Genomic DNA, 27,906 nt, shown 5'->3' with positions numbered 1-27,906 from the left:
AGTTTATAGGCAGTGGTTGTGAGATGTTATCTGAGAAAATCCCCTCTTGAGAAGAACGTTCCCATTTGGTTTGAGAATCCAACAAAGCCAACATAAAGTTGAATAAAACTAAATCCTGCCAATGAAACCATTGGACTCCAGGACTCCGGAATCTGAACAGATCACAGCACCTGAGCCAAAACAGAATTTTACTCAAATATGGACAATTAAAAAAGCCCACCATCGAGTAAACCTTTCTGAATGAAAGATTTAGATCCCCAATGTAACAGGCTCTGCACGGGTCACCACGCCAGTGAGAGAAGTTAAAACATACTATTGCCTCTTTGTTTCATCACCTCTATGAGAGCAGAAGGAAGGATGTCCAGGCAGAGGGTAAATACTGTGCCAACACTACAGGGCATATGAGGAGTTAAGGTCCTATATTTAGTTTCAATTTAGTTTTCTATCCCTATGGTGCAGTCTAGTAGGCACATCTGAATCACAATGCAAACAGATTTCTAAATGTGCTTTGAACACTTTCCACTGCATTAATTCCCTTTGTAAATCTTTGTCTTTCCTCATCAATAATTCACTTTTAATGCTTATAGATGATAATCAAAGGCCTACAAAACTGTGTACATCTAACTGAATCCAGGCTGCAAAAATCCATTTAATTAACTAACTTAAAGGAAACTTGTACTGCTAAGCAAATGCCATTTGTGATGTAGGGTCTGATCCCTGACTGAAGACAAAGCATGTATTTGATGTAAAGAACAGGCCCAGTCCTGCATTCCTTGCACAACAAAACAAGGTGCAGATACAGCCTGCCTTGTCTGGATTTCAAGACAGTTTCAGAGATTCCATTGGTTCATTGATTCCGTTCTGATACCCAATTCCACCATTTGGCCAGAATTTCCTGTCTTGGGATCTAACCTAGCAACGCCACCACTGAAATTACCTCAAACTGACACCCCAACTGTGGCTAATCAAACCAAGCCCCAAGCAATGTAGAGCGTTCTCATCCCAGGCAGCGCACACGGTCCAACCCTTCCTGGTGCGACAGCACCGCACATCTCACATCCAGCGACAAGCTTTGGGATGCACCTTCTGGCTCTGACATAGTGTGATACTGATCTGTGATGTGAAACGTTAATACTGTGCTACAACTGAACATGGTGATTCTGACCAGCCATTTCTAGTCCTGCTCCAGAGAACAGGAATTGGGACATTCTCTGGGGGAGAAATGGAGGCTACTCACCTGTAACAAGAGTTGTTCTTTTGGAGGCTGTAGGCACATCCCAGGAGTGGGAATGGACAGAGTCCAGTCGAAGAAGAACAGATACATGCCATATTCTTCTCAATAACTCCAGACTGACTCCCTAATTTTATCTGTCCCATTTCTGACAGAATTTGTGGACTTTTTCCTGCCACTTTGATTTGAATTAGTTATTTTTCCACACATTTTTTGCGACTTAATGAGGTAACTCTTGGAATGGAATGGCTCATGCTGGGGAAAAGTGGGAATTCAGAATCTCCTCTGGAAGGACAGGAATGGATGGGCTGGGCCAAGTCACCTTTCAAAGCTGGGCCATTAGAGCGCGCTGTGCTCTGGACTCTATAAAACAGAAGGTACTCGTGGGGTCAGTAAAACACATCAGCTTGTATAAAAAATACCTATGGATTTATCAGTAGAAAGCTAGATACTAAAACACTGTCAAATCCAGTTTCAAACCAGTACACAAGTGTCCAGTCCACCCTGTTAGCCTAGGTACCATGTGAAATGGCATCATTGGAGCTTGACTCTCATCCTACAAAACATTGCTGGGGAAAAACACAACCAACCAAGCACACTGCACTAAAATTGCTGTTGGGAGAACCCCAGGACAGGAAACACCAGCTCCTGGACTCCCTCACTACTCTGGAATGACTAGTCTGCAGCAGACCTGTACTTCCTACCTCCCACTCACACAGCTGCTTCTGGTAAAGTCTCAGAGATTTGATCCAGTTTAGGGCCAGCTCCCAGCCCTGCTACACCACTGTCCCCGGGGAGTTTTAAGTCAGTGCTCTGAAAGTGTCCGTCCCTGCTGGGCTCACACCTGCACGCCTCGACCATGCATCTGTATCACCTGGGCTCGCAGGGTCTGGATCCCACTCAGGATGGTTTTCTGATGTTCCACTGAGGTGATTCCCAGACTCAGGACATCTCTGGAAAACAAGCCCCACAGCAGAGGTCAGTTCATAGCATCAGGTCCCCAATGCCACCAGCAAATGGTGGAAATGGAGATTTTTAGACTAAAATGCAACTGTGGCTCAGGGGTTCAGCTCGTGTGGACACGAAGCCTCATGCAATTCTCTTTGGAGCAGCCCACACATGGAGTCCCAGCCAAAGGAGACAGCAACTCAGAGACAGGGACTGTTCAGCGCCCATGGCTGACCGCAGCATGCTGGGCCCTTCACAGGCAACAGATACTCTCTCTGCCCTGCAGACTTTGGATGGGATCCCGCACTGCAATCTCCACCGGATGCAACAGAAAGCCTGGACCAGTGACAGAAGTGACGAGGAGAGAAGCCAAACCCAAAGAAAGGAGGCTGGAGGAGAAGGGTCACAGGGAGATCAGGAGCTCACCTGGGGCTGTGCTACCTGCATTATCTGGGAATAGGACTATTTATCTGAAGCTTTATGAACTCCAGGTATGATCTGAGCTGTGCTGGGAGAGGTAGCCGGCCAGCCACTCACCCAGAAACACTATAATTGGCCTCCGGTTTTCCAGCTTTAAAATCTAAACAGGTCAAACAAAGGACAGAGAGACACACAAACACATGCAGCTCCAACCTCTCCTGGAGTGTGTTCTCCCGGGGGTCAGACGCTCCATGCATATCTCTTGCTCACATGTAATAGCAGCTGCCTGGTATTTCAGAGCAGGCTATTTTAAGCTGCAGCTATTCTCTTAGTCTATTCCTAGGACACTCTGCACTTACTGGACCATCATCCTTGCCACAGATTCCAGGTAGCAGTACCCCGCAGCGGTGAAGTTATCTTTGTATCTGCCCATCTCTATGGCTTCCAACCACTCACCCACAGAGCTGAAAGACGGGAAGGCTGAGAAAGTGTGTTCGGCCAGGGGGATGGATGGATTGTGAGGTCTGCCAATTCAAACAGCACACGAGCAGTTAGATCACACCAAAGCAAGGTTAAGCTCCCATCCATAAGACGGAATCTGGCAGCTACCTCTCTAGCAGGCATGAAAGTGAACTGGGCCCATGCAAGTTTTCAGGGAACAACTGAGGCAAGGCACATGGAAATTTAACCTGAGCACTGGCCATGTAAGGAAGGGGAGAACTGAGGGATGGTGGCTATTTGGCTCCTTAATCCTACCCACTCTGTGAGGATCTGGGATCACAGAATGTTCTGCGGTTCCATCAGGAGCTGTCTGGCTGTGATCCTGGGTTACTGGGCACTTCACCTTCTTCCCAAGTGATCCAACAGTAGAGAAGGCTCAGTCTGCCTGGAGCAGGTCTCACCCCTCCACCAAGAACTGGAGCCAGAACTGGTCACCCGAAAGTCCCCGATGGCCTGCAGCTCCGCCAGCATAGCCACGCAGCACTGCCACCAATGGCTTATGAAGTAATTCAGTCACATAGCACGGCATGACACAGACACACCCCAACATGCAGTGTCTCGCTGACAAGTTGGAAGAGGAGCTGCTCTTAAACCTCTGCTTCCTCACTGAAGGGTTCTGCTTTTAGTCAACTTCAGTTGCAGAATCCTCCTCCAGCCAGAGCTCCCAGACCCACCTGCGGGGGCTGAGGAAAGAGTGTGTCTGACCCATCAGTGCTGCATTAGCTGGAGGCAGAGAGGTGAGGAGAGGGAGAAAACATCAAACAATGAGGGCGTGGCCAGAGGATCCTCACAAGAGTGCAATTACTGGATCCCACTTCCTGTGATACCTCTCTCTGCGCTGGCATGCAGGGCACCGCACAGATCAATGGAGGGTGGGGGAACAGACGCCTTGGGGGCCCCCTGGGAATCCTGCCACCCACCCTGTGCAATGAGGTTGTACTAGTTCTGTGCATCCAGGGCCCTGTGTTCCCAGAGGAGCAGGAGGGTAGAACTGGGGCCCTGTCGCTCTCCAAGGGTCTGGCTACACGGCAGTTAAAAACCCTCGGCCAGCTGGTGCCAGCTGGCTTGGGCTAAGGGTCTGTTAATTGCACTGTAGAAGTTCAGGCTGCAGCCCAGGCTCCAGGACCCTGCGAGGTGGGAGCGTCCCAGAGCCCAGGCTGCAGCCTGAGCCACCAAATGTCTACACCACAATTAAATAGCCCGTTAGCCCAAGCCCACTGGCACAGGTCAGTCATGGGGGTCCAATTGCAATGTAGACATACCCCTTGGGGACCGCGCTGGACCCAAGGCTTGGCAGGTTCATATTACTGGTGTCAACTCGCTGAGATCCACACAGCGGTCTGTGAACTCAGCTTCAACTGACTAGGAATCCCTCAATCCAGCCAGATCCCATGAGGCAGACTGCACTCAGAGGGCCCAATCCTGATCTCAGGTACAGCAGCGCACGTCTGGGAATTATTGCAATGATTTAGATGGAGTGGCTCTGGATTTGCTTCAGCGTAAGTGAGTTCAGCATCTGGTGTCACCCAGGAGTGCGCGGTCTGGTGTGGCCTATGGGAGACACACGGAGGCAAACGTTCTAGAATTAAAGAGAAAGATCAGTGATACAGGCAGATCTTCACCTGGTGCAAGTGGGGCTGGTACATTTCAGTGGCTCTGGGTTTTGAAGCATCTTGCTTAGGATATTGTGGATGTGTGAGAACTTGGGCCTCTCATTTCGCTCCTTCTGCCAACAGTCCAGCATGAGCTGGTGAAGCGGGGGCTGGCAATTCATCGGGGGAGGCAGCCGGAACCCGTCCTCGATGGCCTTTATCACCTGGGGCAGGAAGAGAAGAGAGCCACAAAGGAGTCACTGAAAAGCAGCAGAGCAGTCCCTGTCTGTCAGCACTGCTGGAGTACGACATTCCCATTGCTTTGAGAAAGCCGAGCCAAATCATTCAGAGGAAACATTTTTCACCACAAATTTGGGTCAACGGAAACGTTTAATGAATATGTGTTGAAATTGCCAAATTGTTTGGTTTTGGTTGGGAAAAAACCCTGAAAAAAATCAAAAGGTTTTGTTTTGAAAATTTTAAAACAAAATCTATCGATTCAAAATTATTTATTTTGTTTCAAAATTTCTTTCCATGTCATTAAAAATTTTTAAAGGGTAATCAGAGTCAAAAAGTCAATGAAAAGTTTTGTTTCAGGCTGAAGAGAAACGTCTTGTTTAACCCAAAACAATTGTTTTTAAACTTTTTGGGTTATTTGCATGGCTCTGTTCTTATAGATCAAAAATTAGACAAATGTCCCCCTGCATACGTTAACCCAAGATGCAAATACGGAGCCACTCAAGCGACATGCATGGCTTGCAATTCCCAAATACCCGTCATTGAAACATGGGAACGTATCAAGTGCCGCTGTCTCCATAGGGTCAGAGTACGGTGACTGCAAAGCAACTCACGTCCTGGTTGGACATGTCCCAGTAGGGTCTCTCCCCGTAGGACATCACCTCCCACATCACGATGCCAAAGCTCCACACGTCACTGGCAGAACTGAAGCGATGGTACTGGATGGCTTCGGGGGCTGACCACAGGACCAGGCTCTTCCCACTCTGGCCAGGCAGAAGAAAGGAAGATGTGAGGTTCTCCGCAGCAGAAGGACGAGGGACACGTTCACACAGGCTCACTAATGCCTCCGATCAGCATGCGTCCCACCTGTGTCGCGGAGCAGTTAGTGACACAGACCTTGGCACCATGTGCAGTTCTAATGGGAGGGGAAAACTCTGCACCGAATTCTTTAACACTGGAACAAGCACCAGTGCTAGTCTGCAGGGCAGGGCAAGTCCTGAAACATTAACATGGGAGGTACAGTCCCCCGAAGGAGCTGAGGGCATTTTATCCATTAATATTGAATGAAAACACCCTCACAACCCGGCAAACACACTGCCACTCCCTCCCACCTCACCTCTCCTTTAATTAGCAAATGCCTTTGCAGCGTCTGCAGAACCCTTCCGGCTGCATGTGGGACAGCAGGCGTTGGGCTCCTCTGGGTGAATACTAATTAACTGCTAGGGACAGAGACGGACTCCAGCAATCACACACCCTGCTTGTTAGAGGGAGGGGACCCTGGCACTTTCGCAGGTCTCTCCAGGCTTTCCTCAACCGGGGCATATCTGGCCCCCGTCTCTTGTTAACACCAACAAGGTTTCCATCCATAACATCTGGGACTCAGAGTCTCAGCTATAGCTCCAAGTGACATGCTTTCCCCTCCAATTCCACAGAGACTCCAAGTCAGGCCTGCCACTCGATCGGGCTGGAGGGACGCACTGAACACTCCACCAGCATCAGACACTCAGACTGACCGAGGTCTTTAAGTGCCAGGCTCGCGTCAGCAGCTCTCCACGCAGGCCACCAGGGCCGGGAGAGTCACACCCTCGGTCCAAGGGCTGGCTGAAGCCAGTGTGTCAGCAGCCGCTAGTGCTTTGTGCGACCAGAGTACTGCCTGGGACAGTACGTGTTCTTTGGAGTGAAGAATCCATTGTCGTTTTTAAACACAAAGGGTTAATGGGATGATATAATGGGGTTGGCTCACGTATGCTGGCTGTGGGACAGCAAACGAAACCATTTTTATTGCTTTTCAGTTAAAAATACTGTAAATTGATTTCTTCACTGGCAAGTGAAAGGCTCTAAATTGGACTGCGAGTGAACAGTGAGAGCAGCGCTATGCTGCCATGCGGAAGATGTGCTCGTGGGGAAGTGTGTGTTGTTCCCCCAAACCTGTAATTTGACTCCCTAACAGAGTCTGCAGGACAGTTTCCCCCCTCCAAGTGCCATGTTTGGGGTGCGGGCAGGGCCGGCTCTAGGTTTTTTGCCTCCCCAAGCAAAAAAAACCAACAAACCTCCGAGAGCTCAACTGCCACAATGCCGCCCCTGCAGTTGTGCCACCCCAAGCACGTGCTTGGTTTGCTGGTGCCTAGAGCTGGCCCTGGGTGCGGATGTGTTTCTGGGGGAATGTAATGGGATCTCAAGCCCCATCTCTGTATGGCTCTGAGTGTGCGTGTTCAGGAAGCCTATTGGCTGGGAACGCTGAATAGGCAGGTGTGTGAATCAGACAGGTCTTAAATTCCTAACTGAAAACCATGAATTTCATTACAAGTGATAAAACACATATAACTAACCCCAGGCTGTGCGAGCCGCTTACAGTCCCCGTTGCGCCCATGTGTATACACACACACACACACACACACACACAGTTCCCGGTGCGCGCATGTGTATACACACACACACACACACACACACAGTTCCCGGTGCGCGCATGTGTACACACACACACACACACACACGCGCGCGCGCGCGATGAGAGGGGAAGAATTTGTGTTGCACTGATTCAGATTCATAGGTAGTTTATGCAGAAAGCCTTAGCATTTCACTGCCATTTACTTTTATCTCCAGCTGAAAAGAAAACTCTTTTACATGCAAATACTGGATTCATGTATCAGGAAGAGACCAGGCAACCAGAAACCATACTGCTTCTGCAGCAGGTTCGCTGCATCTGGTATTAACTAGAGCTGTGAAACTCAGCTAGCTTCAGATTTTGATCCCTACTCAGCATTCAGATCAGGCCTGCAAACCTCCGGGGCGATGCTGGGCCTAGTTTTAGGTTATCCTTATTGCGGCTTTGCAGCGAAACCAGCAGAGATCCGGTTTTGCAAAGATTCAGCATGAGAATATGGCCATTCTGCCCAATGTTTGCTCTTTGCTTTGGGAAACATTGGAACCAGAAGCCAAAGCTAAAGGAAACTTTCTCACAAACCCTGTGAAGTGGAACCAGATTGGTTTATGGCTACAGCAGTAACCCCAGCTGCTGGGAGAAGGATCTTAGCGCTCTCTCAGGGGCAAGGCAGTGCAAGAAGACACTCCCTACCATGACAGAACTGTGCTCCTGTTCTGATCGGTGGCAGCAGAACCTGCACAAGGAGCCTCATGCTCTTGGCTCCATCGTGGAAGGGGTTTCAGCATCTCAGAGGGATCTGGACGTGTTCTTTTCTCTATCAGGTTTTTGAAGGGAACATGGTTCTGTCACCTGCCAGGTCCACAGAAGTCTTCTCTATTCTTATGTTTCCAGAACCTCCATGATTCATACTTTGTACGAGGAAATTCCTCCTGCCTTCTGAACCTATGTCGCAAAGTTTTGCTTCTCAAACTCTACACTGCACTAACATATCAGTCCATTTCCAAGCACAAGAGATGGTCTAATAACCACGTTACCCTGGCAATTTATCTTTGTATTCCTCAGTGACTGTCCCTGACATTCCATCTCTTGCACCTTCAAACCCAACCCTCCTCGCTTCACTTCCCCCCTCCAATGACTCCCAAAGTTAGCAAGTATCCAGCTCTGTCAGTCCCCCGCAGCTTACCGTGGTGAAGATGGTCTCCATTTTATCTTCCTGGGACTGTCTGAAGCCTGATATTTTGCAAACCAGGTTGCTATTCAGGAGGACTTTGTGGGCAGCAAGGCTTTTATGTACGTAACCCATCTCGGTCAGGTACTTCATGCCAGAGGCAATCCCATGTAACATACCCGTCAGCTGGGTGGCTGTGAACTGGCCCTCGTGTTTCTGCAAGGCAGGAGTAGGGAAGGCTGCATTACAAGGGAGGTTCATCTTGGGCTCATGTCGCACAAACAGCTCATGCGATGACTCTTTAGTTAGGAAAATGGCAGCACTGCTAGCCAAGGTCCGAGGGGGTAACCGACACCCAGGTACACTCACCCTGAGAAACGAATCCAGCACTCCGTTCGCCATGTATTCCATCACAGTCATCATGGTGTTTCCTGGGCGCACAGACAGAGAAGGAGTATTTAGCTAACCTTGGTTTTTATCAAGCACAGTTCTGCACAGATATAAATACATACACCCAGCAAAGCCTCCAGACCCAAAGATGCCCAGTCCAGACCTCAAATGCTTTGCCCCTTGAAAGATCATTTTCTGCTTGCTTTTCACACGAGAGATTTGGGTTTTGTCTGCTCTGTCGGTCGTGGGAATCTGTGCATAACTAGAGAGTTAGTCAGGCAGCCACATTCAAAGGACAGGACCCCTGAGCAAAGGAGGGGAGCTAGGGAAGGGATTTCTACTCACCCTTTAGAATCAGCTTTTTAAAAACCTCAAACTCAAATGCCTGATAAACCGTGGGGAGAAAATCTCTCCTGAAGATTCAGCAACCCCACCTCCTGCTGCCAAAGTGGAGCACTCCCGGAACTGAGCTGCTGGCTGTTCACTGGGAATGAAGCTGAAGGTTTTGGTCCTGTGGGAGAGGAGGCTGTACCAAGGGACAGTCTACATCCCTACATTAGGGAGGGGGCTAATCTTCTCAGCTGGAGACTAACTGGAGCAGTCAGAGCAAGAGGGGAGGGTGCTTAGAAGACAAATGCAGAACAAACACAAACTTAGCTTGTCCTTTCGTAAAAAAACGTGAACCAATGTGACAAAGAAGGTGAAGAAAAGAAAATTTTCAGAGGCATAAAAACCAATGCTGGGAATCTGGGTAACGAGAAAAAGGAATTGGAAATTCTCTCTGATGAGAAGAAACTTGATAAAATTGATATTCCCGAATAGGCAGACTGTCCATGAGGGGAATGTTAAAATCACTAGTTACACCCTACTCAGGACTCTATATGATAGACAGGACCAGTTTTAGAGTTACTGACTACTCAAGAGTCCAGGACCACGAATGCATATGACTCAGTGTGTTAAGTAACAAAGTCCAGGGTGGGGTACTGGTAAGTTAGACACCAACTCAAACCAGAGAACAGAATGAGTTAGTTACTCCTGAAGCACTTACCAACAATGTGTGGAAAATAAAATTGTGGTGTTATGGGAGACTTCAACCCCTAATCCAGGCGAGAAAGGGTTAAAAGCCCAGTCAGTCACAATCACTTCACCTGGGTGGTATTCAGACAGAGGTCAGAGGAGGTGGGACTAAGGACGGATCAGGTGATAACAGTCACCTGGGCCTTCTGCATAATCTAAGAGCCTATAGCCAAGGCAGAGAAACCACAGGGAGCTGTTGGCTCTTGTGATAGGCCAAAGGGCCAGAGATGCTGGAGGCTAGCGGCCTCAGGAGGAGGTAGGCTGGGCAGGACAGGACTTGATACCAGAGCCAGGGAAAGGCAGTGGAACCCTTGGGCCCAGAGGCCAGGTTGATTCTTTGGGATTTGGTCTGCACCTGGGCATTGTGTTTGGACTAACCACTTCTCAGCCAGAGGGCTGAGCGGCACAAAGACCGACAGACTGCGGGGGCACCGGAGAGGAAACCCCTGCAGCACAGTACCCTGAGACAAGTGGGCCTGCTGGCCGGGAGTACGCATCGTTACTGGGAGTCATAGGCTGGAGGTCTCAAGCAGGCAGCAGTAAAACTTCACACAGAAGGTATTCACCCAATGCAAGGCACCTCTAATTTGGACCTTACTATGGTGGAAGTTACTGGAAGTTAGTGCTTGCCTAGGGGCCAGTGATAATGACCCCATTTAATTCAATACGGGCAGAGGACAATCCCAACCAGGAATACAGAATGTTTGGGAGTTCGCTGAGAAGAGTTTATTACATGGCCTAAAAGCCACAATTCCACAATCAAGAAAGAGGAGAACTCTGCGCAAAAGCCCATCCTGGCTTGGGAGCTGAAGTGAAGGCAGCAATTAGAAATAAATTAGCAACATATATAGAAAGGGAAAAGGGGGAAACAGAAACCAATCAATATGAATGAGTGTAGGAAATCGATAAGAAAAGCTAAAGACATCAGAGGAGAATCCCTGGCAGGCAAGGCTCAGGACAGCCAGTAGGAGTTAGCAGTGCTATAGGCCTATTATTAAAAGTAGATGATAAAACTGTAAATAATGATTCATAAAAGGGAGAAGTGTCAAATGAATTTTTCTGTTCTATATTTTGAAAGAAGTAGGATCAGGTGCTCATATCACATGAGGACGATGAAGTACTTTCCAGTCCATTGGTAGCTAAAGACAGTGTTTTAACACAGTCAAATGCAAAGTTATCCCTCTGGGAACCAGGCATTCATGCTATCCCTATAGAATGGGGTTTGGTATCCTGGAAAGCAGCAACTCTGAAGAAGATTTAGGGGTTACAAGTATCAGAGGGGTAGCCGTGTTAGTCTGGATCTGTAAAAGCAGCAAAGAATCCTGTAGCACCTTATAGACTAACAGACGTTTTGGAGCATGAGCTTGCATCTGCGGAAGTGGGTATTCACCCACGAAAGCTCATGCTCCAAGACGTCTGTTAGTCTATAAGGTGCTACAGGATTCTTTGCTGCTTTTAGGGGTTACAGTGGACAAGCAACTCAACAGGAGTTCCTAGTGCAATGCTGGGGCAAAAAGGGCTAATGAAATCCTTGGCTGAAGAGTGAGAAGGAGCAGGGAGGTGATTTTATCTCTGAATATATCACAGGTGAGACCAGTACTGGAATCATGTGTCCACTTCTGGTGTCCACATTTTAAAAAGGATGTTGAAAAAGTGGAGAGAATGCAAAGAAGAGCCACAAAATTATTTATGGGCTGGAGAAAATGCCTGACAGAGACTAAAAGAACTCAATCTCCTCAGTTTATCCAAATGATGATTGAGAAGAGACTTGATTTCTATTACAAGGACCTTCAGGGGAGAAAATAACAGGCACTGAAGGAATCTTTCATCTAGTGGAGAAAGGCAGAACAAGACCCAATGGGTGACTAATTCACATTAGAAATCAGACATGTTTTTAACAGTAAGGGTGATTAACCAAAGGAACAAACTACCAAGAGAAGTGGTGGCTTCTCCCTCTCTCATCTTCAGATCAAGACTAGATGCCTTTCTGGAAGTTATTCAGATCAGTACAGGTGCAACTGGGTGAAATTTACTGGCCTGTGATATATAGGATGTCAGACTAGATGACGGAATGGTCCCTTTTGGCTATAAACTCTACAAATTTATGAAAGGTCCTGCTTCAGGTCTCTAGATACTCCAGTGCAGGGACTTTCCAGATGACTGTACCCTTTGCAGGGTCTGATTTGTCTTGCGTACCCCAAGTTTCACCTCACTTCAAAACTACTTACAAAGTCAGACATAGAAATACAAAGTGTCCCAGTACACTATTACTGAAAAATGTCTGTCTCTCTGATTTTATCATACAATTATAAAATAAGTCGACTGGAATATAAATATTGTACTTACATTTCAGTATAGAGTATATGGAGTAGAATAAACAAATCATTGTCTGTATGAAATTTTAGTTTGTACTGACTTCGCTAGTGCTTTTTACGTAGCCTGTTGTAAAACTAGGCAAATATCTAGAGGAGCTGATGTTCCCCCTGGAAGACCTCTGTGTACCCCCAGGGGTATGTGTACCCCTGGTTGAGAACCACTGCTGCAGTGGGACCTCCAAAAAACAAGACAGACATGACTTCATATGCGTGATATTTCTCTGCTAAAAAGGCAGAAAAAGAAACCTTAAAATAAATAAATAGCAATAATCCTGGCCTCCTTCCAGTATCATCAGGCAGCTGAAAAAAGCACAAACACATTTCTTTTCCCCCTTTCAACAAGCTCCCAGCCATCCTTCAGATTTTACATCCACAGACTTCAACTTTCTGCTATGAGAACAAATGAATTAGGGCTTTCAAAAGCATGGCTTACTGTACAATTCCTATATGGTGAAATGCTTCATGAATATCAAGTAGCTGTGGGAATGATGGAAACACAAAGCTCATGTGGGTTTTTGAGGTGATCAGACCCTGAGATGTCCCCAGAGTCACAACTAGATCATTCATTTATTTTGAAACAAGATCACATCTGCCAAACAGAAAAGGAGGGAACTACACAGAAAAAGGGCCCTTAACAGTGAGGAGGTGGGATTGCTCAGGGCGAGAGACTTGCAATTCTCTATCACAAACATATAATGAACGCAACTAATGAGTGTTTCTGATTACCTAACTATCAATGGTGGAGCTGTTCATCTAAATGGCATAATTTACACACCCACAAAACCAGCACACACTTTGTATTTTGAAGAAGACATCAGTAAAAAGTAGGAAATGGAATGGATATAATTAGGGGTACTTAAGCACTTGACCATCACAGGATAGTTTTCTGTGCATCTGTACTGCACACAGCGGCTTAAACTCTAAGGGCCTGATTCTCTCGTACCTTCGACCTCAATCCTGCAGTTTGCTCTGCCGCGCAAGATTGGCATCTCAGAGGGAGACATGGATCTCACCCCAAGGAATGCAGTCAGCATAAGGGGCCCTGGCTCTTGATTTGGGGAGGGATATTAAATACTATCGCTAGGAACACTTTGAGTAGAAAAGTATGTGAGTGAGGGTAGCTGGATCGGGCCCTATGTTAAAACAGAAGCTGATCCCCTGTGTTATAAATAGCACAGTTAACAACATACGTATTCAGGTCTCTCCATATTTAACTGCACCTTCCTCAGATTGACAGAGAGCACCACTCCCCCAGCAACAGACAGCAACCACACACTCATCTGTTTGCTGACAAAACTCTCATTTTAATTTGCTTTTATGAAAAGAGTTGGGTTTTGCTGCTAACCCAGTTTGACTCCCTGGCTTTATTAATCTAGCTGTAAAAATTTGATTAAACAGCATCAGAACCATAAAATAATAAAAACCAACACAAGCAAAAATTTGGCTTCCAGAGGGCGACTGTCCAGCACCAGATAATCACATTGCTAAACAACTGCTCGAGCATATTACCAGATTAGTTCAAAGGCGAGACTCCTGCAAACTCCATGGTGGGTAATTAAGAAAAAATCAGCATCGCTTTCTATTGCTTTTAAATTACCAAGTAAATGAGGCCGCATTGTTGCCACAAAAATCAGATCAGAGAGCGTATCGCTTCATTTTGCTTGGCACTAATAACCGTGTAATAATGCTGGAATCACTTTGTATCTATCGATTAGATCAAGTGCCATGCAATCGCAGAGCGGCTGTTTGTGCACATCCCCCTTACGCTGCCCAACTTGCATCGTTATCAGCCCATAAACGCTCTGAGCTACACAGGACTTGGAATTGTGTCGTAACCTGAAGCAAACATGGCATTATTGCTGTGTGTGGAGAGGGTGTTTTTACAGCGGTCTCGTACGTGTATTAAACATAAAGTCTCATCATGTAACGCACATCTCTCTGGTCCGGAACATCTCCACGTAGTGATTCCACAGCAGGCGAGCCGGAGTCTGGGCACTTGGTCTCCATTGTAGCTCTGACAGACTCCTGGTCTGTGGCACTATTTTGTCCTCAACATTTCCTATTGTTATTACCATTAGCTGTAGCCAAAACACCGGCAGCCACCAGCATTCTCACCACTACATCATGCAGGCCTACTCTGAGCAGGGGATACAAGTCAGCAGCCAAGCACTCCCAGCATTGCTACCACAGTGGTGATCAGCTGGTAAGAGTGTGTTTGGAAACAGCTGGCAGAAAAGTCTAGTGTAGGCACAGTCTGTGTTGTCTAGTCCTCGCCCCTCCCCATGCCTCAGTTTCCCTATGACAATATACACCTGCCTTTGTGGAGGGCTTCGGGTGCCCTGGATGAAGGGGTCTGTGTGACCATTCACGGTATGTTCTTGCCTTCACTCTCAGAATCGCACACTGTTAAAACTGCAAGGATAGGGAGTGAAGCCACTACAATGCAGCACAAAGCTGCCAGTATTCTGGGGTTCAGCCTTCTCTCTGAGAGAGAGAACAGGAATAAAAACTTTTCAAGCTGAAAGTGAGGGGGTGGATGCAGGGGTGAGTGATCCTAGTGCATTAGGCTTTCCGTGCATGAGGACTGGATTCAGATCTAGCTCTAGGATCTAGTCACAATGGGTTTGGCGAGTGCCGTCCTAGATTGGCCCTGTCATTAAAAAAACCCCAAACTACACACAATTTGGAACAGAAAGGAAGTCACGTGGGATTGCGCCACAGAGACCTAGGACCAAATTAGCAGATGTTGGTGCCATTTGGAGTTGAAGTGGGTGGCAGAGCTACTGTTCAGAAGGGGAAGGTTCATACAAATGCCTTGCTTGAACCCAGATTAGCTCAAACCAATGCTGTGGGTGCTGTGCACGCCAGGAGCACTAGGCACAGCACACAGCTGGGTCTGTTTGGAATGCAATGAGTTTGCATACCATGACATGCAGACTTAATGAGCCCCACCTCTGGTGATGACGCCCTCCAGGCGGATGATGTTGGAGTGATCGAACTGGCCCATGGTGCTAGCCTCTGCCAGGAAGGAGCGTTTCTGCTTGTCTGAGCAGCCAGCTCGAAGGGTCTGGATGGCAACCGGGAGCTCTCTCTTGCTGGGAAGTTTCAAGCATCCCCGGCAGACTTCTCCAAACTCTCCTGTGCCATAGGAAAGATGGGAATTAGTGTTTCCAGCTAAAGGAGCACAGCCATTTAGCGTCCCTGTGGTTAGACATTTGAGAGAGTGAACATCCCAAGAGAACGCCACACGGGCAGGGCCGGCGCTTTCATTTAGGCGGCCTAGGCAATAGCCTAGGGCGCCAGGATTATTGGTGGGCGGCATTTTGCCGGAGGGGGCGGCAGGCGGCTCCGGTGGAGCTGCTGCAGTTGTGGCTGCGGATGGTCAGCTGCTCGCGCGGCTCCGGTGGACCTCCCGCAGACACGACTGGGGCAGCTCCACCAGAGCCGCGGAGCAGCCGACTGTCCGCAGCCACGACTGCGGCAGCTCCACTGGAGCAGCAGGACCAGCATGCGGAGCGGCGAAATTGCCGTGCGCCTAGGGCGCTAAAACCCCTAGCGCCGGTCCTGCACACGGGACTGCTTTCATACTGTAATTCTAGGAGCTATGCTAGCTGCTCTCTTGGTCACTCACAGGCCCTGAAAATGGGAACTATTGCTACATTGATTTTCTTTATGGCTTTCTCAAATCTTCAAATCTCACTGTGCAGAACAGCGCTGCACAGATCTGCTGCTGCACAATGGGACAAGGAGCAGTGCTGCTCTTATAGAAAATCAGCTCTCCTTCTGGTTTCCTCATGCCCCATATCCCCTAGCAGGACCTCTGCCTCTGGACCTGCAAACACTGTGATCTGGGAGCACAGAAGCGGGTCCTGGGGTGCGGGCAGCCGGTGTCTGAGCACTTGGCTAATCAGGCAGATGGGCTCTGCTCTGTCATAGCAGGGAATCGTATGGCCAGAAACGCTCAGGGGAAACATCTACCCACAACACAGGAAGGTGGATTAAGGTGTCTTTAAAAATTCTCACCCTAGCCTCAGTTTACCATCTTCCCCCACTTCTGGGGGGGCATCGTGACTAGTTGTGAACACACAGACTTTGAAACACTTTAGTGCCAGCTAGCAGGTGCAGTAACACATGATGCAATTTCCTCCCTTTGGCTGCTTAGGCCATTCCCCTGATGCACCAGCCAAGTGCACACTGCACTTCTGAAGTGCTTTCCATGAATGGAAGATTATCTCCCAGAGATCGAGACAGTCCTCACTGGGCTCCGACTCTCTCCACTCCCAAACCTCCTGCCCACAGGAAGTGTGGTCAGGGCCATGCATTGTTCACCAGCACTTGAGACAGAACTTTCTGCTCCTCGCAGTCACAAACGCGGCAGCACAAAGTGATAAATTTTAATAAGAAAAGACCAACTTTGGTTTTACAGGGAAAGCCAATGGATACGAAGAGCTTTATTGATCTGAGAGACAGGTATCCGGTAGGTCACACGGGAGACTAATACAAACCATTCTACATTCCTCCTATTGAAAAAACCTACCCTACTTGGATTACCTTTTCATTAATGATCTACTGCTAAAAGTTCAGAATCACTGGGCCAGTTTCTCTGCTCAGATGGCTGCAAAGAGTCCTCTGCTCTCCACTGTGTATTTCCATGTTAATATTTAAGCTGCTCGTTAAGCTACTCCCCTGCAACTATCGTGTTTTCGGTTTTTTTGTTTTTTTGTTTGTTACAGAGCTTCTCTTTGGGAAGATGACACCCAGCATACCAGGGCCTCCACAGATCTCGCTTGCATTAGCAATTAAAGCTGCAAGGATTTTAATTTGCTTTGACGTTTTAGGCCGTAAAGTCGATGAAAATCAGTAAAACATTGAGTTAGCATATTCATAAATAGTTTTTATGCTGCTGTCAACCTGCTAAGAAGCAGATAATTGTTGACGTTCTCTATGAGATGCTGGTCACATCACTGTACGCTCTGCCTGAGGAAAATAAACAGGGACACTAAATCAAGCTCATGTACAAAATACTAACCAACCGCACTCTGTTTCTCCCTGCTATGAGCACACAGAACTGACCAGGACAGAGTGAGACTGAAAATCCCTAATGAAGCCAGCAGCAGGAAATATGGAAACACCTTTAAAAACCCTGATGAGGCTCCCAGAATCCTATAAAGAGCCAAGCAGGTAACAATGGGCTGCTGAGATTCATTCCTACCCTGGTACCTGGTGCGGTCCCCTCAGTGCACATAGCAGCAATTCACAGTTACCGCGGCCCTTGTCCTCTTGGTTCAAGGGAGCAGGCGAAAGTCACAATCCTTTTAGTCATTCCCAGGGATCTTGTGCGTTTGCCTTGGCTGTGCCTCCTTCCTTTACAATCACTGACGGGTTTGACTGCTGCTGCAGGCTGGGACTCAGTTCTCCTCCGAGGGCGCCACTCTCCATCTTCCTCCCAGGCCTGTCTCAGGTGAGATCCTCCTCTCCGGCAGGAGGAGTGGAGTTGAACAATCCAGAGCCCAAGTGGGATGCACTGTGAGTTCTTGCATTTCTCCTCATTCCCCAGAACTCAGCGAGTGGTCACGCAAGACAAGGCAGCGGGGGATATGGGGCAAGCGAGGTGTTTACACTTGCTGCCCTTCTTACAGCTGGCGAGGTCCTGTCATGACCACCATCCAAGCGTGTGGCACACTTCAACTCTCTCCACCCCAGTCAGTACCAGGTATCTGTTTCCTAGCACATGGCAGATCCCGCAGAAACCTCACCACGGAAAGAAAACTGAGGGTTGTATTTATACACCGGCAATAATGCAAGGAGTCATCACCTTACAGAGCCAGGAGCTGCTGTCGATTTCAGTTAAGTAGCACTGTGAACAGGTTGATATGGCTCAGTCTTCTGGGTGGGGGAGGAGCACCTTGGAAGACATTTGCAGGGAAAAGGTCTGGGTTAAAAGCTTGTTTAAGCAGGTCCCTGTGCCCCAGAGCGCGACACTGCTTATTTCTGACAGGAGTCTATTCACAAATGACTTGTCTAAATCTCAGGAGCTGCATTAGATGGAGAAGTAGCACTTCTGGAACCAGCTCCTTACAGCTGCACAGAACAACGACCTGACACAACCTTGAATGCAAAGCGTCAGACTTGTGACCCAGAACCCAGATCCACACCTCAGCCAGACTTTTCTGCACACCCCAGTAACATCCACAGCCTCCCTGAGTCCCTGCAGGCAGCTGAGATACAAGGGTTTGGAGGATCATTTTGTCATCTAGAAAAGGCTGGAGTGACGTTTGATCTCTCCATTCAGTGCTTATACAGCCCCATGCCTGTAGTGTCTGAGCACCAGTCTCTTGTCTCTCGCAGTCAGCAGGAGGAACTCTAGTCCTGGGGGGTACAGGCAGGGTTTCAGAGTTTTTGTGTCTGTTTCATACTCTCTGCCATGCTGGCTCCCTAGGAGGGGCCAAACAGCAGCTGACAGCTCAGCCAATCGGACACACACGTCTGCTTTTTAAAACAGAAAACTCTTGGCTGCTGACGCAACATACTGCTCACAAAATGGATTTACAGTTTTGTTTAAGTCCCCACCAATGGCAAGAGCTGCACTAGGGCTCCATGCCCAGCAAACCCTGAAGCCAGACTGGGGATTACACAGAACTGGGCCACACTCCATCACCTGGGAGTGCAGAAGGGTTTTTTTGGGGGGGAGCTGTTACGAACTGGGAAAGTTCTTAATGTTTTCTCTGAATACTGTGTTGGTGCCTCAGTGTCCCCATGGCAGTTCTTAAGTATCTGGCAGAGCAAAGGGCCAGTGCACCTAAATGCCTGACACTCTGTCTCCTAGCAACTGATGGCCTGGGCCCCTCCTCTGCAAAGGTGCCAGCTGAAGGTGTTGGAGACAAAGGGATCAGGTGACCTCCTGGCCCAGGAAAGGGGCTGAGGAGAGAGGAGGGGCTGGAGGGGTTGTTAGTCTGGAGTTGGCTGGGGGCAGACGTGGGGGTCTGGCTCACTGACCCCCAGAATGGACCCGGCCGAGGGGTCCAGTTCTCTGTACCTACAAGCTCTGTTTTAGACCCTGTTCCTGTCATCGAATAAACCTCTGTGTTACTGGCTGGCTAAGAGTCACGTCTGACTGCAAAGTGGGGGTGCAGGACCCGGTGGCTTCCCCAGGACCCCGCTGGGGTGGACTCGCTGTGGAAGCGCACGGAGGGGCAGAGGATGCTAAATGCTCCAAGGAGAGACCCAGGAGGTGAAGATGTGTGAGCTTCTTGCCCTGAACATGTCTGCTCCGAGGGAGAGGAGGCTCCCCAAAGTCCTGACTGGCTTGGTGGGGAGCAGTTCCAGAGCATCGCCCGGTGACTCCGTGACAGGAGCGATGTCACTTGGAACGCAGGCCCCCCAGCACCTACCAGAGTGCTAGTGAGCTCTCACTGCACTCCCGCTGACTCCTAGCTGGGGGCAGGCTGAGGTCCTGAGGACAGGTGCCAGCAGCACTTGCCGGGCTACAAGGCAGAGGCTGGGGAAGAACTAAGCTGGGAGGTAGGCTGTGACCTGCTCCACCTGGAAATCCTGCCTCCGCCTTGGACTGCAGCATGGAGCCCTGGGAACCCTGCTGGGAATTACCTCTTTGGGGTGAAAGAGGAGCTAGAAACCCTCCCTCCCTGGGAGGCTGTAAATCCACACCCAACGCCTGTCCGATGGGCTGAGGACACTGTCTCCTCTTCAGATTGATGGCTGTGTCCCTGGGGCACAGGGTCCTCGGCCCGGCAAGAATGCCTCTCTGTAGAGCACACCGGGAGCCATGCTGCAGCGTCTCAAACAAGAATACTTGCCTGTTCCAATGATCCGCTCGATTTTGATACTCGAGTTGTCGAGCTCTTTGGCAAAGAGGTGCACGGCCTGCGTGGGGTCTTCACAGGTGTCAGGGTCAATGTACGTCCTCCTGGTTGGTATCTTAACTACAGCAAAGAGGAGGAATAAACAGAGTGTGTGAAAAGAAAACCCTGTGTCACCTCCGCGAAGCCTGCCCAGCCAGGACTCCACTGAGAAAGGCAGCAGAGTGTAAACTGGCAGGATCTTTGCTCCTCTCTTTACCTGCCAGCACTGTGAGACCCCCTCCAGCTCCCCACTGCTCGCCGTCTCCAGCCCATCCCACTTCTGCTGCTGCTCTTTGTTCCCCGGGCTTTGAGCTGCGCCTTGGGGCTCAGGACATGAATTGGGCCCACACTGAGGGGCCCTGCACAGCTAATCCACGCCCAGAGATTTCCTTCCGGACACCATGTCCCCTTTTAGGATCTGAGAGAGCAACTCGGAGAAAGCCAGTCACAGTCACCCCAGAGCTGGCGTTCACATCTCAGCTGAGCACTAAGTGCTCCACGTAAATACAGAAAACTCCAATATTCTGTAGCACCCAGAGCGCCAGGACACAGGCCTCCGCAGTGGGTGGGAGCAGCAGCAGGAGTCGGACTCAGCACTGGAGCAACAGCATCCATCTGGATTTAATTTAACTAAAAAACATTGCTGTTAAACAGGCAATTAGCTCTTCAGCTTAACGAAGTTCGACAATAACTTCCCTAGGGCCCTACAAACCTGGATCCTCTAGCTGTGCCACCTGAGGCCTCTTGCGGAGCCACTCTCCTGTCTGCGTAGCAAGGTAATGTGGAAAAGAACATGTGGCTATCCAATCTACAGTCTGCGCCGCTGCTCCCAGCCCTCCTGCACTGGGGAGAGCTTTGCAAGGCGCTGCTCTTTAGCTCACAACCCCAAACTGCATTTGGCAAATAGACTGTCCTCTCCTCTCTGTACACTGTTAATGAAGTGAAGTGCAGTGAGGCAGGCAGCTGTTCCTGTCATCTAGGGACCAGGCTTCCATTCCCCAGGACACTCTATCCATTCAGGCTACAGCATATTGCCACAGTATGATTCTGAACCACCAGCAGTGCCGCTGCTCTGATAGAGAGAGCGCCTCTCCTCATTGCTTTAGCCCCAGAGCACCTTTTGAGATACAGCCAGCTCCGGCTACAGGTCAGGTTTGCTCTCGATGGGGGGTGGCTGGTCAGAACTGCCATCAGGACAGGCCTGGGAGCATAGTTGGGAGTGCTCTCTCTGGGTCTGGATGCAGAAGGAGCTTTGCTTTCAGCATCAGGACTGATGGAGCAAACATGCTGCCTTTCCCCTGATCTGTCTCAGCAGGAACCTCCTGCCTCTTGGGACTGACACACTGCATTAGCTAAAACCGCTGAGAAACTTGGCTCTGTCAGTCTGCTACCAACTTCCTACAGGGAGAAAAGGAATCATTCCCTCTGCTCATTCTCACACAGCCCAGCTCCAACAGGGATGATGCCTCTGAACTCAAGGAGCAGCCCCTCGAGTCTGAGCAGATCTGCCTCCCAGGTTAACCCTCCCCTACCTGACCGGCTCGGCGTCCAAGCCCCGGAGCAGGGATCATTATAATCACGAGCTGTTCCAGGCCCCAATGATCAGCAGCATGGATCGCAAAGCCTCCCCCACAGGCCGCTACCATCTGCTAAATTGTAACTGACGCTGCTGGACCAAGCCCAGGAGAACGAAGTGCAGTGAGAGCGACCCAGCTACAAGGAACATTGCACAGCGCGGGTGGGGACTGTAGCAGCCCCGTGTGGGTTTCCTGTAAACCTTCCTTTTAAATTCCCAGAACAAATAACAGACAGGAGCATGTTGGCTCTGTTGCTCCTGGGGTCTCTGCTCCCAACACAGCAGCACTGGGTGCCCTGACCTCAGGGATTTGCCTTGCTCAGCCCAGAGGGGCAAAGACCTGCTGAGTTTCTGCACTTCGGAAACAGGCAGAGGGCTGCGCCTGCTGCACATGGTGCTCCCACTGGGAAATTAAACCAGCAGCAAAGGCCAATCCCACGTCTACTGAGCACAAATTCCAAAGAGTAAATATAATGCAAACGGGGTTCCCCTGGCGTCCTGCCTGTGTATGACGGCACCTGAGGTTGGGATCAGGGCACCAGGAACAGCCCCCTCCCTACCCAGATCACTAAACAGGCAGCCTAAGAAACTCCAGCTGCTGCCCTTCATCTCTCCCTGCTTTGTACGGAAAACTCTCAGCAAGCTTTGGAGCGTGGCTCAGCAATAATCACGGATCCTGAAAAGCGGATGACAGCAGCAAAGGCTTGTCTGAAAAGCGTACAGGCTCTGCTGCCTCTCAGATGCTGCAGGGAGCAGAAGAGTAGGTGTGTGCTTAACCGGCATATGCCAGGAATCAAATACACTCGTCATTTCTGACATTTGCATTTCCTTTGACAACAGTTGTCTGTAAAATTATCACTGCTTGATAATCAAGAGATGCCCCAGAAAACAAACCCCCGCTCTCCCGTTGCTGTGTGTGAAAAGCTGACAGAATAATTCATATGCCCTCGAGAAAGCTGAAAGCATCTCCATTTCCTGTGGCATGTCAGTGACCTCCCTGAGCAGCCAATGCTCTGTGCACAGGAAGGACAGCCACTGGCTTATGAAGCTGTCAAGCCAGCTGTCTCTGGAGAGCGTTGCTGTGCTGAGCTGGCCTTCTCTGGGCTAACATGGGATGACAGCACTTCAAAAGGAAGGATTCTGGGCTGCTCCGCAGAGAGCAGGGTTGTTAATGAGAGTAAATGCAGAGCTCCCCACACAATCAGACACAGCCCAGTGGCCCGACGTCACTTACAATGGAAGTACAGCTCCTCGTCTCCGTCCTGGCTGGCTTTGCTGTACCCACACTGTCTGCAATGAGAAGCAATAGTCACGTTAGGCCTCAAGTGTGACTCTCCCACTGGATACAAAGCCCCAAATGCCAGGGCCCGAGAGTGCTGTCCAGCCCCCCAGAATACACCTGCACAAGGAGCCAGAGGCCAGGGCCAAGCAAACCTGTACACTTAACCGCTGTGGTCTCTGTGATCCCAAGCCCGGCAGGAGAGAATTGCTGAGACAGGGGCTGGATGTGGAGTTGCAGCTTTAGCGGTGGGCGTGGAAGAGCCTAGGGGTTACTCTGCAGCACAGCAGATGAGCAAATGATGGGGGGAAACCATGCAGAGTGGGCACTGGCTGATCTGGGGCTGGGGTGGAAGCCAACAAAGGGCAGGTCAAATCTGGAGCCGCAACACGAAGGCAAGTTCCGAACTCCAAGGGATAATGACGGAGCAGCGTCTCCAGGTCATTTCCAGCATGCTTGAGCTGATGGGCACCGGATGCCTGACACACAGAGCATTTGCTAGCCCAGTCATGTGGATAACTCAGATGTCCACTTCCTGTGACAGGTGCAGATAAGCCCTGCTGCAGGCAGGATATTTGCTCGCGTGTCCACACCCCTGTAATCTCAGCCTGACACCACTCTTTTTTAGGAAAGATGCTAGTCAAACACCATGGGATGGACGGACTAGCCCCAGTGGGGCAAGCAACGAAATCACCAGGATTTCAGACGTGGCACTAGCAGTGCGACAGTCAGATCCCTGCTCTGACCTTCAGGGACTCCTGTTAGCACAGACACAAAGCCAGCTCCTATGGACCGCCAGTCATCACCTAACCCCTCCCTGCTGCCCAGGGCAGAGCTGTGCTCCCTGGGCTGATGCTGCACTGGCTGCGGGCAGTGGCAAAAGTCCTGCTGGTGTCCAAGGGAGCAGGGCCCCAGTGAGGACCGAGCCAGAGCGTGAGGCTGCCCCAGATGCCATTTGGTTAATAAAGCAACTTCCCACCTCAGCCCCCCACTGACAGCAGCTCCATGCCAGAGGGAGGAAGGAACTGCCCCAGCTCTAAAGCAGGGGCCCAGAGCCTTGCACCAGGGCTGCCTGCGCGTGCAAATGGTGCAACTCTAAACAGAGGAAACAAGCCTCCCCTCCCTTGGAGCTGCTCCTCTGCCACCCCAGGCATTCAGGGGAAATGGCCGCTGTGGGGAGCTGAGTGAACTCCCACTGCCTGTGTGAGCCTGGCATTCTGTGCACTGGAGGTCAGCCTGCCACTCCGGAGTCGCCCCTTCCCCTGGGCACCGCCGCTCCAAGTAGGGGCACAGGGACCTGACAGTGGCCTGCTCCCACCCCAGCCCTGTCGTTACACAACACTCGAGTCTTCACTTGTAATTTTTTGTTATTCTATTTATTTAAATTAGTCTCATTTGGGGCTCAATTTAATCTTTTAATTTAAAAATTACAGATCGTTCCTCTGACCCAGCTGTCAGACGAATACTGATGCCTTTCTGAACCATTTCCCTTGTTCCTGCAGCCCTGGCAGGAGGAATGGAGATCGGAGCGAGTGGCTCCAAAGATAGCACAATTATCTGCTTCATATACTTCCCCATGCCATGTGGAACTCCAGCTGTCTGGGTTTCACCCGTCCTTAAACTCCAGAGCTAGACCCAGCCAAAGTAAAAACCTGAGCCTTAGAAAAGCCCCCGTTTGGGAAGATCGACAGAAATACAGATTTTAAAAATGCTAAACTAACTTAAGGGAATTTCTATCCTTGATTTACCAGTTGGAAAAGTGAAGCGTTTCATGCCGTTTGGAGAGGTCCCAGTGTGACCCACTGGTGACACATGCCCTGAATCACAGAGGATGTGAGTCTGGCACAGTTCCAAGACACGGCCAGGAGCGCAGAGACTCTGGTGCTCTCTCTGAAGGTCTCCAGTTGGCCAGCATGGTGGCCACATTGCAAACAGTCCAGAGAATCCTGGGGGTTTAGTTCTTATCAACTGGAGCCAACAAATTCTCCCAGATTCCCCCCACCCAGGCCCATTTTCACAGTCACATCACTAGTTCGCCGAGCACCACAATGGCTGTAGACGCACAGCTCAGGTTAAGCTTTTCCCAATGTCCGTTCCACAAAACCCTCTGGACTCAGGAAAGTGACTCACTTGTTTGACAACAGCAAAGCCTGGACCAGGTCAGACTCAGGACAGCTTGTAACACTGGCCAGCCAGTCCCTGGGGGAGCTCTGAATGCCACCAGCCACTCCTGGCCATGGGCAGAGTCACACATGAGTTGCCAAAGCATTTTTCAGCTACCAAACCCTGTAACCCCACTTGATCCCCTGGCACAAACACCGGCTAGTCCAAATCTGGAACAGGAAGGTGACATTCACAGCTCTAGGCCGAGTGTTGTCCCTCTGGATGAGCAGATTTGACCCTAAGGCAGACAAACACACAACCCACAGGGCAGAACTTGGCTATTACAGAGACCTGTCTCTTTCCTCGTGTTCCTCAACCCTTGGCTGCAGCATTAGGAGCATTAGCTACACCAAGCCAGCAAGCCACCCCCAGAAATCCTTGGTCTATTGCCATATGCACAATAGAAGAGGTGCGAAGTCTGCTCACCTCTTCCAGATCATCACACCAATCACCATGGAAACCAGCACAATCAGCCCAGCAATTGCAACCACCACGATGATGATGATAGGGTTCTGCTCGCTGGGAGCCACAGTCACTGCCAAGGAGGGAAGTGAAACAGGGGTTAGGCCTGTATTCCCTTCTGCATGTACCCGGCACCATGGTTACAACTCCAGATCAGCCTGCCTTGGCTTGTGCTGCATTCCTGCACCTCTCTAGCACCAAGGTCAGGGCCCTGGCAATGTCATGGTGTGCGCCAGAGCGCCACGCTGCAGGGTGCTCCTGCACCAGACCGCACTTCCTGCATCACTGGCAGTGTACGATAGGCCCCTCGTGTTTAAACGCAACTGGGAAAGGGAACAAAACTCTGGGTATTTCTAGGGCAAAACACAAGAGAGAGACTGAGGTAGGGTGAAAAATTGTTCAGGCTTTTCTGCATCATAAAGCACCAAGACAAGGGACAGAGCCTCCCCCTGCACATTCCCTGCAACGCAGGTGCGTCGCCCTAGGCCAGTGGTTCTCAACCGGGGGACGCATAGCTCAGGGGGTACGCAAAGGTCTTCCGGGGGTACAGCAACTCATCTAGATAGTTACCTACCTTTACAACAGGCTACAGAAAAAGCACTAGCAAAGTCAGTACAAACTAAAATTTCATACAGACAAAATGAGAAAGTCACCATTCTTCAGTCACTGTGTGCTGTGATACGTCTGTATTTTTATAGCTGATTTTGTAAGCAAGTAGGTTTTAAGTGAGATGAAACTTGGGGTACACAAGAGAAATCAGACTCCAGAAAGGGGTACAGTAGTTTAGAAAGGTTGAGAGCCCACTGCACTGGACTAAGCCAGCAGTTTGCAGATGTTACATGGTCTGAAAACTTTGTCTAAGCCACAACCTTGCCCTGATGGCTGAAGCTGAGAGAAGATTTCCACCAGGATGCATTCGAAATGCCAGAAGTGACTTTCATGCTGACCCCATGTTAGCAGCACACGACCTGTCGGATGTCAGGCCAGGTCTGGGAGCCAGGGGTGGCTCTAGCTTTTTTGCCGCCCCAAGCATGGCAGGCATGCTGCCTTCAGCGGCTTGCCTGTGGGAGGTCCCTGGTCCCACGGCTTCAGCGTACCCACCACCAAATTGCCGCTGAAGCCGCAAGACCGGGGACCTCCTGCAGGCACATCACCAAAGGCAGCCTGACTGCTGCTCTCGCAGGGACTAGCAGGGCGCCCCCCATGGCTTGCCGCCCCAGGCAACCCCGCTTGGCGTGCTGGTGCCTGGAGCTGCCGCTGCTGGGAGCAGGCGTCACAGTAGCTCTCGTGGAAAGGCAGCAAGGGGAGCTCAACATGCCATTTTCATAGGGTCAGCAGCACTAGGACTGTTTTTTAACTCCAATTTCACAAGGCGAGTGGCAACTTGTTTCCAAAGCAAACACAGCTAGACAAAAGCTAGAGGATTTGCCGCACCTTGGTAAGGCTGTAAACACACTTGGGTCTCAAATCTTGCCATGCTCCCTTGGAGCATCTCCCTGTCCCAGAGCTCAGCCCCTCCTCCTGCTAAAACAGCTCAGGTTCCTCCAGCAAAGAAACTTTCTCTGCAGGTCCAAGCTGCTGCTTATTGTTATGTCTCCAATTCACATGCTGAGGCCGTTCTGGCAGCCAGGGCCAATGCGAGCAGAGTGAAGGGCAGCGTTGACAGGGTGAGCAGAGCAACCTCTAGCTCTCAGCCTTAGCGGACTCCTCATTCTGTTAGCCGATGTTAAGGAAATAGTTCTGTTTATGGGGGAGACACCTGAAAATTTATAGCATACAGATGATCTTCCTCACTAGTTCCATACATGCCTCTCCTGCGCTGGCGAACAGAGGTCTGAGATAGCGACATTCGAGAGACAACTTTTACTGGATTCAATTCATTCTGAAAACGTCTCCGTGTGGTAAATGGATGCAATTTAAAGCCCTGTTAAACACAATCTATAAAACTTCATACTGAGCTAGCCATCCCTGGACCTCCATTTCCAGCCAGGGTGGGTTATCAAACTGAAACCTACCGTCTCCCCCACCCCCTCCTTTAGACAGTAGAATAAGATGTTCTTGACAACAGGTTTGCATGGAAGCTGTAAAAAGTAAAACCCCAACAAAATCCAGTGAGGCTGATTCAGTTAGTCAGCAAAGTGACAAACACCCTAAGCGCTCCACGGAACAGGGCCCTAGCAGAGCAACCATCTCTGATCTGGGCACAGGCTGGAGACCAGCTCTGCTTCCATGTGAAATGATC

At 49.9% G+C, this 27,906-nt stretch overlaps 1 protein-coding gene across 1 annotated transcript in view; it reads right to left on the bottom strand.

Annotated features, from left to right (window-relative positions):
• Positions 1-255: 255 nt before the first annotated feature.
• The window catches only part of EPHA10 (EPH receptor A10), a 101,748-nt gene continuing 74,097 nt past the window's right edge, over positions 256-27,906 (bottom strand). Inside the window, exons 7-16 of the mRNA XM_050932159.1 lie at positions 25,629-25,737; positions 22,995-23,050; positions 20,140-20,265; positions 15,278-15,463; positions 8,853-8,914; positions 8,499-8,699; positions 5,544-5,693; positions 4,723-4,916; positions 2,959-3,123; positions 256-2,184 (exon numbers count right to left, since the gene is read on the bottom strand). Of these exons, the coding sequence (XP_050788116.1) occupies positions 2,070-2,184; positions 2,959-3,123; positions 4,723-4,916; positions 5,544-5,693; positions 8,499-8,699; positions 8,853-8,914; positions 15,278-15,463; positions 20,140-20,265; positions 22,995-23,050; positions 25,629-25,737 (1,364 nt within the window). The 3' untranslated portion in view covers positions 256-2,069. The remainder of the gene's footprint in view (positions 2,185-2,958; positions 3,124-4,722; positions 4,917-5,543; positions 5,694-8,498; positions 8,700-8,852; positions 8,915-15,277; positions 15,464-20,139; positions 20,266-22,994; positions 23,051-25,628; positions 25,738-27,906) is intronic.

Source organism: Gopherus flavomarginatus, chromosome 22 (genome assembly GCF_025201925.1).
Source record: "Gopherus flavomarginatus isolate rGopFla2 chromosome 22, rGopFla2.mat.asm, whole genome shotgun sequence".
In the NCBI taxonomy this organism is placed as follows: domain Eukaryota; kingdom Metazoa; phylum Chordata; order Testudines; family Testudinidae; genus Gopherus; species Gopherus flavomarginatus.
The sequence above is the reverse complement of the archived record's forward strand: the minus strand, read 5'-3'. Positions and strand labels throughout refer to the sequence as shown.